The 14420-nt window shown below is 34.6% G+C and overlaps 1 protein-coding gene and 1 non-coding gene across 5 annotated transcripts in view; both read left to right on the top strand.

Annotated features, from left to right (window-relative positions):
- The window catches only part of cd99 (CD99 molecule), a 39947-nt gene extending 26498 nt beyond the window's left edge, over nt 1–13449 (top strand). For 2 of the 4 annotated variants that reach the window (XM_022674663.2, XM_022674664.2), the window contains exons 11-14: nt 225–242; nt 9397–9513; nt 11475–11528; nt 12679–13449. In XM_022674663.2, coding sequence (XP_022530384.1) covers nt 225–242; nt 9397–9513; nt 11475–11528; nt 12679–12710 — 221 coding nt within the window. In that variant the 3' untranslated portion in view covers nt 12711–13449. Of the gene's footprint in view, nt 1–224; nt 243–2948; nt 3401–9396; nt 9514–11474; nt 11529–12678 lie in introns of those variants that run through there. The other 2 variants (XM_049469630.1, XM_022674665.2) reach the window with 2 other exon arrangements.
- trnar-ucu (transfer RNA arginine (anticodon UCU)) lies at nt 11235–11326 on the top strand. The gene is given in 2 exon segments: nt 11235–11271; nt 11291–11326. It is a non-coding gene; the product is annotated as a tRNA-Arg (tRNA).
- Nucleotides 13450–14420: the final 971 nt, after the last annotated feature.

Raw genomic sequence — 14420 nt, 5'->3', positions numbered from 1 at the left:
ATTCCCTGAATAGCATGCAGTGCTAGATCACATAGACTGTAAAAGGAAAAGTGAGGCCAAACACAGAAAATTGTGCTAATAATTATAGAGTGAAACATAATGCCTGAACTTAACTTAGTTCCGTTTATTTAATTTAATTTAAATTAATTTAGTGAATAAGTTTACACTTAAAAAAATCTTGTGTATCTAATGTGTGTATTTGTTTTCTCATTCTTTATTTTTAGGTGGTGGAGAACAAGGAGGTAAATACCCTTTTTTTTTGTACATGTATTATAAGTGTATTCCATTTTTCATATTGAAATTGAATACATTCACCTCATCGGCTCTACCACTTAGCTATACAACTCTGTTTTGCGTGTTCACACCTAGGGGTAGGAAGTCCGTTTTTATTTGGGTGGAGTAAAGGGGGAGGTGTTAGGGCTACATGACCCTTCAAACAGAGGTTTATGTGAATCACTGGCAAGATAGCGGCACAAGGGAACAAAGAAACCCACAAATTGAAGTATTTTCCTTGTTAAAAATGACAATAACCATTATATTACCATAGTTTAATGTGTAGTTTCAATGTTTTATGGCTATTTTCTTCATAACAAGCTTAAGAAAAATCTAGTTTTTCATCTCAATAGCTTGGTAACTTTCCCATTCCACCTTAAATGATGGCATCAGATGGCAGAGGCTGCAGCTAGGTTGCTGAACTTTAGCGCTTCACTGCTATAGCTATATCTGTTTCGGGTGCTCCCAATTCTAAGGGTGAGAATTTCACCACTTCTGCTTGTTACACTTGAAAACAAGGGGTATGGATACAAATGGCAAATGCGATTGAGCGAAAATGTCATTCCAATATATAATTTTTTTGTATGGTGGACACTCTAACACTGTATAAATAACCATTTGTTGAGTTCTAAAGATCTTGAACGTATGAAGGTTTCATTTGATTAGATTATTTTATTTTCTAGAATAATATTTATAGTCTAAATTTTACCAGTGCTGTTGTTTGATGATCTTCAGACTAAAAAAAGCAGTATACCTACTACTCTTAAATGTGAATCCACAAAGGAAACTCACAAAAAGGAGAGTCTTTAGAGTCTAGGAAGGAAGAGTGCTTCATGGATCATTGTGTTTACAAAAACTCTTTGGCATTGCTGACTTTTTTGTTGTGCTTTGTGGGAAAAATATTTCCTTTGGATCTGTTTTGTCACATTATGTTCCTTTGTCACATTATCCACATTACTATCCCAGTAGAGTTAGCACAGCGAGGCTGTCAGCACAGTTGTTTTGGCTGTTTGTGGCTGTTCGGTTAACAGTAAGTGCATTACAATTTGTTTAATTTGACCCTAAGAGGACACTTCTATGTAATGATAGGCGGCATTATTTAGTATACCACAGTTGGTTCTGATCTTGCAATGTGATTGGCTGAGAGGTGTTCTATGAGTACCGTTATCAGCCGGTAATGCACTGTAACTGAAGCTCTCCATGTATTACTCCACCACATACAGGTAATCTAGCATTGATGCAGAGCTTACAAACCAAACAGCGCAGCTACAAACAGAGTAGCAATGGAACTATTTTAACTTGCAGAGTTTTTATAACCAAATAGATCATATTTTCTCATCCTCTTTAACTCAAAATCTTTTAATAAACAGCGATAATGGAACTGCAAAAAAGCATGAAAAAATGTTCTATGCATCGTGCAACTCTAGGAACAGTGGAAGGCCTGCCTACTGGAGGAGAATTACTGTTGTTACAAAGGCAATTGTGCTACAATATCAATAATAAGAAAGACTGTGTAATAGAAGCAAATATTTAGTTGATTTTAGGGCGTTTTTACAGCTGAAAGTTGTAAACTAGAGGTGGGCTATATGGCCCTAAAATAATATTATGATATTTCATGGTATTTTTGCGATTAGCAATACTTTTGGCCATATGATGAAACACTGAAATAGAAAAAATATTTTAAGAATACACTACTGCAACAAAATGTAAATTAAATTGTATAATTGCATATGATATGATATGTCACACCCCTAAATGAGATTTAAAAAAATACAAGAATTGTATCCGATTTGTAACAGAAGTCTATGGTCCAGAATGTCATTATACTAATAATGCACTCCAAATATCTCCATATATTCAGGATTAAAGCAATATAAACAATATTGGACAGATATAATCGGTCTCTAGTAGATATATAATTGGAAATAAGAACAGTGTGAATTTTTCCTTTTGCTAAAAACAGCAAAAAAGTAGTACCCTGATTTGATTGACAATAAGTGGTGGGTGATATTGCATAATATTTCAGGGTATAAAATCTTGGCAATATTATTGCTTACGATACAGCACACCCCTATTGTGTACTGTACATTTTAGTTTGATTAGTTTTAGTTTTACACTGCAGTTTAGTGAGCTTGTCATTTTCTTTGTGGGCGGAGTCTCCCTATACTAAACACTGATTGGTTTGCAGAATGTTGTGATGTTGACAAACTTTAACAAATCCCCCTTCATGTGCACATGCATCACAAATTAGAATCAGCATGGCGGATTGTCCTTAGATTCGTGCTGATTATTGCTGTGTATAAATAAGCGTTAATCTACAGTTACAGTAGATACAGGAGTTACCTCTCTCAGGAACTGCAAGTTAACATCACAATAAAAAAGAAGCACCTAAATGCTTCAGAGTATTTTGTTTGTTTAATATTTTTAATCATTTTACAAATGATTCTTTGTGTGTTCCTTCATAGTCTGGATTACTTCAGTATTCATTTACAATTTAGGGAAACTTTTACCTGAAATTTTACCTGATAAACTGGTGGTAACTATATTTGTGAGCTGTACAGTGGCTCTCATGTAATTTAAAGCATGGTTTTACTGGGCTTTGATGGTTTGATTTGGCTGTCCATTGTCGAGAGGCCTTTGCGCTAAACCTCTGCTTGGATATCCTGTCGTTGCAGACATGAGCCAGCAGTGGCTGAAGCTCCTGGACTTTCTAGGAGATAACATTCCAGAAGGCCTCCTTGCCTGGATTGCCAACTCTAAACATGTAGTCATTGCCCTTCTTGAAAGGGTGCTGGAGCTCCTGGATCTAGCGGAAGGGGAGAAGCGATCATAGGAGACTTGATGGGCACCACTTTTTTGTTTTTGTCGGTGACTTTTCAACTGTTTCTCATGTTTGGCCTTTGTAGATGGCATGGTGATGGTAGATCTGCAGTGCTAGCTGTATATGTAAATGGAATAGGAATTGGGAGGTTGTTTCTCATCTGGTTTGAGGTTTTTGTCATTGTCACATTTGTCATGAAGTTATATGTCTTTATAAGTCTTGAATGAAGGGTGTAGAATGGTACCTTAAGCTTTACCTGCTGAAAAAAACTAGCATTTTTTAAGATTTTAAGATTTTGAGCATTTTTTGGCATGTTTTTGTTTGAGTTTGGTGGTTTAGCTGGTCTACAATCATGATCAGCTTGATTTGAACCAGTATGACCAAGCTTGACCAAGATAGTTGAAAACATGACCACCATAACCAGCACCTTACTGGTTCAATAAGCTTGACTAGCATATCCAAGGGTTACCAAAGCTAATTTAAATTTAAATATACAATCCTGGCCAAGAGCTGGTTAACTAATCACACTGAAGCTCTGCTAACACTATGCTAACGTAGCAGTTCCAGTGTCTTTGTAGTTAAGCTCAGAGAAAACCAGTTTTTCCACTTTGGTTTTATGGTATGGAGTTTTTTCCCCTCGGGCATGGAGGGAACATTCCTCTCCCAAACTCTCTGCTGCTTACTATCACTTTTTCCTTCCGTTCCTTCCCCCAGTGCTTTGGGGGTGGACATTTCCTCAACATGTTGCAGCACAGCTTCTGCTCAGGCGCAAACAAATAGCTTAGACTGCTATTAATGCTCTTAACAATAGTGTTTCCAGTCAGAATTTACCTCAGAGCAAGACGTGGGGGTTGTGAAGTATGAATGGTTTTGTCGTTTTTTTCTGTCTCAGTATAGTAAAAACTGTATTGTTGTTTCTTTGCTAACATGCTAATGCAAGCAGCTTTTGAGATGTTAGTAGGGAGCAGTAAAACGGTTATCGATAAGTTTGTGTAGTTTTATCCTAATTTTGGCTAAATTGATTCATGGTAGAAGTGCCCTCTAGTGGCATGCTTTTGGTTTTTGCTTCCACTGTTAAAACAAGCTTTCAGTCAGGCTTACTTTGCTAACATATTTTCTGTTGCCTGGATTTTATAGCTAATTTTAAGGTTTAAGGAGCTTGAAAATCCATGATTTAGCTTTTATTATTTTAGCCCTGTTTAGGCAGAAGTGCTTCTGCATGTTAATGCTAACATCATCTTCTGACAAAATATATACAACTTTATGGTACAATTATGTAAAAAATATATCTTTAACCATCATCTTTGTCTTAATAGATATAACAATACTTAAGATATAACATAACTAAGAATGGTTTAATACTGGAAGACCATGTTTAGTCAGAACTGTTGCTTTTTGCTCATGCTAACAGTGTCTTTAGGTGCTAGCATCGCTAACAACAGTCTTTTAACAAAACAACTACAACTTTTATTGTACAACTATGTTGTAAATGCGTCTTTAAAACCTTTGCTTTGTCTTCTTAGCTATACATTTACTTCAGAATATGCATTAAAAGGCATGGAGTAGCTTTCTTTTGCTTTTTTATTTTTTTTTTCTAGCCTTTTTTTTTTTGTCAGAACAGCTTCTGTGGGTTCATGCTAAAAATGTCTCCTGGAGCTAACATCGCTTTGCTAACTGCTGTCTTTTAACAAAATAAATACAACTTTTATAGTAAAATTATGTTAGAAATGTGTCTTTTAACCTGTAGCTTTGTTGTCTTTGTTACAATTTTATTTAATAGCTAATTTTAAGGTTTAAGGAGCTTGAAAATCCACAATTAAGCGTCTTTTGTTATTTTAGCTCTGTTTAGGCAGAACTGCTTCTGCATGTTGATGCTAACATCGTCTTCTGACAAAATATATGCAACTTTATAGTACAACTATATTGAAAATATATGTTTAACCATCTTTTTAGCCTTATAGGATATAAAATTACCTCAGAACATAACTGAGAGTGGTTTAAGACTGGATTTGTGACCAGAGCAGGGTTTTAGGAGTTGAAATGGCATGGTTTAGCCTTTTTTTAGCCTATGTTTAGTTAGAACTGTTACTTTCTGCTCATGCTAACAGTGTCTTCTGGTGGTCACATCGCTAACAACAGTCTTTTAACAAAATAAATTCAGCTAAATAGTAAAACTATGTTGAAAATGCGTATTTTAACCCTTTTCTTTGTCGTCTTAGCTATAAATTTACCTCAGAATATGCATGAAACGGCATGGAGTAGCTTTCTTTTGCTTTAATTTTATTTTCTATCCTTGTTTAGTCAGAACTGTTACTTTTTTGCTCATGCTAACGGTGTCTTCTGGTGCTCACATCACTAACAACAGTCTTTTAACAAAACAAATACAACTTTATTGTACAACTATGATGGAAATACGTATTTTAACCCTTTGGTTAGTCTTCTTATCTATAAATTTACCATTTAAAGGCATGGTTTAGCCTTATTTTGACTTTGTAGCCTTGTATAGCTTTTTAATCCAAACTGCTTCTGCAGTTTTTCATGCTGATAGTATCTCCTGATGCTACGCTTAGAGAGGCTATCTTTTAGACCTTTTTTTTTTTTCTTTTTTGCCCCGAGACAAGATGTCTTGTCATAACAAGCTTAACTTAAGTCTGTTGCTGACACTTGGGTAAGCCTGGGAGAGCCCATGCCAGAGCACATACCATACATTCAGCCCTCACATAGCAAACGTTCACGCCTCGGGGAAGAGGCGAGATCAAACTGAGCCAGGGAAAACGAGGTCTGCTAGAGTTTCTCACCTTCTGTGAAAAGCCTACTTATTTGGGAAAATGAGAGGGGTTCGTTATGTTTACATTTTGTTGGTTGGCCAATATATTTAACCTGTTTTAATGGCGGGAATGATTGGGATACGTTTTTCTTTGCTGTTGCTTGGAATAGACAATAATTTATGCTCTGTTCTTGGCTGACTGTGGTATGTTTTTAATTGTGTGCCCTCGGTTGTTCCTGTTCTCTGGTGATGGCTCACATATTCCACATTTTTTTGAGAGTGTGAATTCAGAGTATTTGATTTTGAGATTCTCAGAATGGCGCTTCTGCTGTTTTGCTTCTGTCCTTCAATAAAACTCTCAGTGAATGGTGAATTCTTTTTTGGCTTGTTTTTTAAAAAAGCTAGTCGTTTGTATAAATTTTTAAGCAGATTTCTGATAAAGTGACATCCCACACTAGGGCTGATGTATATGAATGTATATCACTAACTGTATATCACTATATATTTTTTTAATTTTAGTCGATGCAATGATTATTTTGGTAATCGACTAATATGGCAACTTATTTCTGCCATGCCCTCCAGTTCTGCTTGCTGTGGGTAAAGTTCCTGTTTTTAGCTTTCTCTATCACTTCAGAATGATAGAAACAGCTTAAAATGTGATTTAAATCCCGTTCATATGTCTAAAACGTTGCCCTTTTAACATACAAAATGCTGCCATTTTTTGTAACTATTAGTCGACAATGAACATTTGAAGTCGGCAATTTTTTATAATTGACATTGTCGTTGCAGCCCTATTAGCCACCGACCTCAAGGTAAATAATCACATGCACATGGTGCTGGGTTATATGGTACAAATGACATAATGATATGTAAAGACATTTTTTAAATGCACAGTGTTTTTCATGTTTTCACACACAGACAAAAGGCAACAGAAGTGGCGGATTATGCTGTTCTCTCTGCTTATACTCATTTATGAAGAATCCTTTTTTTTCTGCAAATCCTGTAATTAAAAAGGAGGTTTTACACTCTCAGTTATGAAAAGTACAGTTCTAGGTCTAGGGTTGCACAATATACAGCTCTAGAAAAAAAAAGACTACTTAAAAAAAATTGAGTTTCTTTGATTTTACCAAATTGAAGATGGATGATCACAAGCCAGAACTGCTTGAATTTGTGCACCAGGAGTAAAGGCATAAAGTTATCCAAAAGCAGTGTGTAAGACTGGTGGAGGAGAACATGCCAAGATGCATGAAAACTGTGATTAAAAACCAGAGTTATTCCGCCAAATATTGATTTATGAACTTTTAAAATTTTATGAATATGAACTTGTGGACATGTGCAATAGTGACAGTGACATGTCTAGATGTTTAATGTCATCAGATAAATTAAATCAAACGCATAACGCTAAAACATACTTGTTTTAATTTAATGCATCAAAATGATTTTTTTTGTCTGAAACCAAAACTAAACTAAATTACATGTTTGGCTGAAGGCTGAATACCGGAATAACTTTTTTTTTCTTTTTAATATATATTTGGCCATTTTTTTTCCACCACTGATTAAAAATAAATAAATAAATAAATAGCCATCATTTATTTTATGTTGCTCTTGAAAGAAAAAAGCTATACATAAAACCCTACAAACAAAAGAAATTAGTCCAGCAGAAGCACAGTAGAACTTAGACTTCAAGATAGATAGATAGATAGATAGATAGATAGATAGATACTAGAAACAAACAATACACAGTAGAAACAAACAATAAGTGTAGTACAATACAAGAGCACATTGAGGGATAAAAGACTCTAAACTAAAACTTAAAAATATATACATAAATATATAAATACAAAAACTAAAACTAAAAATTGTCATTGTTTGGTCAAATAATTTAGTGTTTTCGCTTATTTGTCTTATAGCTATAATGTGCATAATATTTAATAATACAGGTTTGGCTTGAAAAACAATAATTTCCTATCTAGACCTCAGAACTTTCAACAAGCAGCTTATTTGCCTTTCTACTTGACCTAATGGTCTAATTCACTTTTCTGTGTTTGTGTATAGATAATAACAGGTTATTACTGCATTACAGAATTAACGTAGTGTCCTGTAGTAACCTCCTTATCCTCATAAGGGCAGGGTTTCCCCTGTGATTCTGAGCTGAGCTGAGCCCACAGGCCTGACTGAAGAACTCCAGTCATGTCTTGTGGGTTTGAATCACTGGACTAGTGACTCACTTGTACCTAGATTTTCCTCTCCCCTCCCCAGAATGAAAAAACATGACTACAAGTCTCAGTAGATTCCAGGATCAGTCACTTAGTTTTATTTGTGGGTATTATACTGTATTAACAATACTGGGACCATTGTTTTCTGAACAGTTTTGAGCTGAGATGGGAATTCCTGTGCTACGCTGACACCTAGTGGTACACGCACATACTGCATTTTTACATGTTTAATTTTCATATTATTTTCATATTAGTGTCAGTAAAATGTTTGTACACACCTCTTCTTCTCATTCAGTGTGTTTTCTTTTCTTTTATGATTTTATATTAAAGATAATAAAGCTATATTTAAAGAAATATTTAGTAAAAAAAAAAAAAGTGTTAAACAAACCAGAATATGTTTTATACTTTAGATTCTTCTAAAAAGTAGCACATTTATCTTTGAGGACAGATCTGCAGACTCTTGGTATTTTAATCTTAGTATCTTCATGAGAGTAGAGTTACCTGGAATAGTTTTCTCAGCATCTTGAAGGAAGGAGTTCCTGGAGGTGCTGAACAATAGTTGCTGCATTTTATTCATGGTCAGGAAGGGATTGTGGAGGATAAACACTTTATTTTTTACTGTTTGATACATGAATCCAAATATTTTACTAAGTGTATTTATTGTTAATAGACAATTTAGATAAATTAAATAAAGAAAGAAAGAAAAAGAAAAAACTGACCAACGTAAATTGACAATGCAAATTCAGATGAGTTTAGTTCTTAACCCCTTTACAGGCCTTGGAACATATACAGGCTACAAGTGTAGGTGATAAAAAAAAACCTTTTCTCTGCAGTAAAATAGGTTTTTCACATTCTGAAAACTGTGAGGGCTTTGAACTCTCATACAGGACACTTGAAAAAGCTGTCTGTTCTCTCTCTACTCCACTTAATAAGTTCAGATCAGTAATAGGAATCAAACTTAAAATCTGCAGGTTTTAATAGATGTAAAAACAAGACATGTAATATTTAATCTGTATTCAGGAAAATACTGATTTTAAAATGAAGTCTAGGAAAGTGCCAATTTTATGATTATTATTCATTATATTTTCAAGGTTGCAGATTTACTTACTTTTTTTCTCATATATAATTTCTATTACAATTAGAATTAGTAGTAAAGTTTATTATCAAACATGAAATCTGTTTATTTAATGCTTGAATAGAAATCTACAAGATAATATGTAATATCAGGCAGAAAATTGATAAAAATGCTGGCCTAAGGGGTTTAAAATAAACTTTACAGCTGCTGATTGATGTGGATTGTTTCCTGTTTTGTTAAACAGCAGCTCAAGGCGGACAAATGGCCGGAATCATCAGTGCAGTGGGCGTGGCCATTCTTGGTGCCGCCTCCAGCTACTTCGCCTACCAGAAAAAGAAACTCTGCTTCAAAATTCAAGGAGGTGAGTGCTGCTTTTACGTACAGTGAGTGAATAAATGGGAGTCATTTAAATTGTCATTAATTGTATCATTGGCAGCATATTGCACAACTCGTTACTCTGAAGTGCAAATTTTATAGAAGATCAAATCATTTTTACGTTTTAAAGGAAGACAAATTTTTAAAACATTTCTCTTCATTCAGTTCAAGGAACGTTGACGCAGTGTAAGTGTGTTCAGATGATGGTAGTTAACTAATATTTGATAAAAACGAAATTACTTGTTTTTCCTGGACAGTGATAATATGGTCAGTGTCGTGTAAAAAGCTTCTTTTCCAGAATTCTAACTTTACAGGAGAACAACAACCAAACCTTCTATCAGTGGAAGATGCAGAAAGTGGTAAATTTGACACAAATTATCCCTCCTGTTATCTTCATTTGTCAGGAATAGCAATGGTGTTCCGGGGTTAATTATCTAAAAGATGTCTAAAACCCCAAAAAATCCCAACAAGCAGTGTAAATATTTTATTACTAACTCCATTGCTAATTATTATCAATATTTAATGCAATGGTGTTCCTTACCTCTAACAGGTAATGGTTCAATTAGGATAAATTACTTGTTTTTCATAAAAATATTGTAAAAAAAAAAATACATGATCCAACTTTTTTAATGTTTCATTATTTGATTACTTTTGAAAGACCAACATATAAAACAATAGTTTTACACTGAACACTAAAACATAACATTGCAATTTTGTTTTAGTTTTAGTTTTTGCAGGGGGTGGTTGCAAATTATTGATTACACTAATTTAGACAAGCAGAAGAAGTTTCAAACTGAAAAAATACTTTTAACTATTTTTCCTAGATCTTTAAACTTTAAAACGGGTCAAATTGCCCCGGAACATAACAGGAGGGTTAAACAAGAACAAAAACTGCCAGATTCTCAAATCAGAGCATTTTGAATCGACCAGATTAGAGATGCATATTTTATGCGTGCCTGTGACTATTTCGTCATTTACCAAATCCACATTTATGTATTTCAGCAGATTTCTTTGTTCCTAAAGAAGTTCAGAATTTTACCTACGTTACATTGCACCCAATAATCTCAGATATGCAAATATACATGCACAGCTTGTGTTATTTATTATAATGGGTTTAGAATGTATTATGATATTTGTATTAATTAAGTAGGTCATGTTAATATAGCTTTTTTGTTTAGTTTAATGGTAGTTTTTGACCTCAAAATATGGCATTCACCTCATATACACCACTATGGAATCAAGCATTTGTGCTGTTCTATATATTCTATATATTTTATTTGATACAATTTGATTCTATCTGGACAGAAATGCCAATTTGATTGATCAAGTATGTATTATTTGTTAAAATATCATTTTTTATTTTATAAAAAGAAAATGCTAATAAATAGTAACTAAACTGTTTTTGTAGTGTCTTTCAAGAAACAATAAGTGTGTTTTGAGTTAGTGTTTGTGTGTTTTGCTATATTTTAAGAATATAGAATGTTAGAAATAAAGATTACATTGAAATCTGACTAATATAAAACTCCTGATTATTATTATAATTCTTTTGCAGTTATTTTAGCCCTTTAAAATTCAGTGTGTAGTCCAGTGATGTGTGAGTGTAGAAGCTCCTTTGCTGCCCCTACAGCTAAACCCCTGTAACAGCAGCCGCCATCTGGCAGCCCGGCTCGCATTACAAAGCCTCATTGAGCCGGGGCCTCAACAGGTGGCTCTGTGGCGCAATGGATAGCGCATTGGACTTCTAAGCAGCACTTAGTGGAGTGATTCAAAGGTTGTGGGTTCGAGTCCCACCAGAGTCGAGGTTTTTAATTAAATTCTGGATTGAGTTTGGGGCTGAAAAGATTCTGGGTTAATTGAGGTCATGTCTCACACGGCATGAGGGAGCACTTTATTAACTTTTTTTTATTTTATTTTTTTTATCGTGTGTGTGTGTGTGTGTGTGTGAAGGTGCTGACCCAGAGAGTGGTACAAACCAGGCTGGCACACATTCTGAACCCCAAGGTAAATCACACATTATACTAAATTAGATTCATCATTATTACACATTTATTATTTTTATTATATTATTGTTAAAAGATTTAATCACATGAACATTTGTCTATGGTTATCTTTCTTTATATGGTTTAAATAAGTTAACTGTCTAGTTGTTCATATAAATTGTAAATATACAAGTAAGTTGTTAATTTATTATTTTTATTAATAATCATTGCTTATTATCCATGCAGATGTTTTTTTGTAATACTTTGTTATAAACCATATAACACCATTATTAACGTGTATGCTGTATTTTTTTTTTCCACTATAAGCTGCAGATAAAATCCTTAAATTTCCCAAAAATTGACAGTGTTTTGTAATCTGTTGTACCTTATGTATAAATTCTATCAGTCAGGTATTAAGGAGCAGTAAAGCCACTCAACTGAAGTACAGAGTTATACAGGAGTTTCAGTTTAGTTCTCCAGCACAGAGACTGGAGCATTATTAGCATTAGCCGCTAACTGCGCTAAGCGCCATCTCTTTCGCCATTAGAGTATATCGGACTGCAGCCTCCTGCTAACCCCGGCTAGCACTGCTGGAGCAGCATTAGCATTAGCCACTCACCACCCTAGATACATCGGTCCAACCGCCCAGAACCCAGAACACTGAGGGTTCCTCAGTGTAGCGCTGTCAGGCAGCATTTATTAGCGGTTGGCTGCTAATGCTAATTCTAATTCTGCTGCACCCAGCCTTAATGGAAATCTGGAAATCGATTACTGTAAATAAACGGAAGCCCTTTACTCACCCAAACAAACAGTTTTAAGAGAGAAATCTGTGTAGATTAACATCCAAGGCTTGTTTAACTTGAAAAAAATGTTTAGTTTAAAAAAAAATGAAATTAGTTTTGTGTACTTAACTTAGCTTAGCTTTACAGTTCACCCAGCGGTGAGACCTGCGGAATTAAAAGGAAAACATGGCGACACCCCTGTTCCTTACTAGTGTTGCATTTTGTGCCTCATAATCTGGTGCAGCTTATAACGCAAAAAATACAGTAAAAGTTTGGAATGATTTTTTTATTTTATAATATGTATTTAGCATTATTTTATGCTCTATCTACTGCATATTTTTGTAATAAATATATCAGTTGTTAATATATATTTTCCTCTGTTTCCTGCAGTTCTCAGCAACCTCCTGAAATCATCGTCCTAACTCCATCAGAGATCACGGATCTACAGCAGAAGCCTCTGCTGAGCTCTGAACTCTGAGTCTGAAGTTGATGTGTTTGATTGACTTTAATGATGTGCTATAATGTGTATCATTTGATTGATAGGTAGATTGATTGATTGTGTTTGTTATTGTTTTAGTTGTTTAGTCGTTTTTAAGCGTGTTAACGGCCTTAGAGTGCTTTAAAACTTGAACTCTTGTGTTCTCATGCTTTGGGTGAGAATACATGATTAAACAGACATTAGTTTTTTTATTATTACAGTCTGTTCACGTTATTTCGGTAATAGTTTATTTGGCATACTTGCACTTTAAGTGAAAGAAAGCACAGAAACATAATGATGAACAATGCAGATTAGGCCTTCACCGAATATTTGGCAACCCGAACAGAAAAGTGCTTTTTTGTTTGTTTTGTTTTTGCAGTTTTGCCCAAATAATTTTGCGTAAAATAAAATACAGAATAGCTTATACTGACAATTAATCAGCTAAATTTAAATATGCTAATGCTATGTATTTTATTCAGTCAAAACGGCAGAATTAATGAAAACCTGCAAAAAAAAAGCATGATTAATTTTAAAAGTTAAGAGTTCGGTTTTAGCCAAATATATTGGTGCTTCCTTAAAACAGATTAAAATAAACATTTTAAAACTGTTAAAAATGTTGCTAAACTGAAACGTGCCAGCTTTACACATCAACATGATGAGTGGACCAATAGAAATGGTCTAAATGGTCTAAAAAAAAAATAATTTTAAAATTAAGAATTAAACTTGTGGTAGTTGATTCTAGCAGTTGTCACAATGCATAAAACAAAAGCCACATTCCAGTTACAGAAATATATATATATATATATATATATATATATATATATATATATATATATATATATATATATATATATATATATATACAGTGCCCTCCATAATTATTGGCACCCCTGGTTAAGATGTGTTCTTTAGCTTCTCATAAATTGAGTTTTGTTCAAAATAATATAGGACCACGATGGAAAAAAGAGTAAAATACAACCTTTAACTCAAGTGAATTTATTCAGTAGGAAAAAAATCCCACATTAAGAAATAATTATTTAACATCAAATCATGTGTGCCACAATTATTAGCACCCCTGATGTTAATACTTTGTACAACCCCCTTTTGCCAACAAAACAGCACCTAATCTTCTCCTGTAATGTTTCACAAGATGGGAGAATACAGAAAGAGGGATCTTTGACCATTCCTCTTTGCACATTCTCTCTAAATCATCCAACGACCTGGGTCCTCTCCTCTGCACTCTCCTCTTCAGCTCACCCCACAGGTTTTCAATGGGGTTGAGGTCTGGGGACTGAGATGGCCATGGGAGGAGCTTGATTCTGTGTGCGGTGAACCATTTCTGTGTAGATTTGGCCACATGTTTAGGGTCATTATCTTGCTGAAAGACCCAGTGACGACCCATCTTCAGCTTTCGGGCAGAAGCCACCAGATTTTGTTTTAAAATTTGGTATTTTAGAGCATTCATGATGCCATGCACCCTAACAAGGTTCCCAGGGCCTTTAGAAGAGAAACAGGCCCACAGCATCACTGATCCCCCGCCGTATTTCACAGTGGGCATGAGGTGCTTTTCTGCATACTCAGCTCTTGTGTTACGCCAGACCCACTTAGAGCATTTGTTGCCAAAAAGCTCTATCTTTGTTTCATCTGACCAAGG

Source organism: Astyanax mexicanus, chromosome 21 (assembly GCF_023375975.1).
Source record: "Astyanax mexicanus isolate ESR-SI-001 chromosome 21, AstMex3_surface, whole genome shotgun sequence".
In the NCBI taxonomy this organism is placed as follows: Eukaryota; Metazoa; Chordata; class Actinopteri; order Characiformes; family Acestrorhamphidae; genus Astyanax; species Astyanax mexicanus.
The sequence above is the reverse complement of the archived record's forward strand: the minus strand, read 5'-3'. Positions and strand labels throughout refer to the sequence as shown.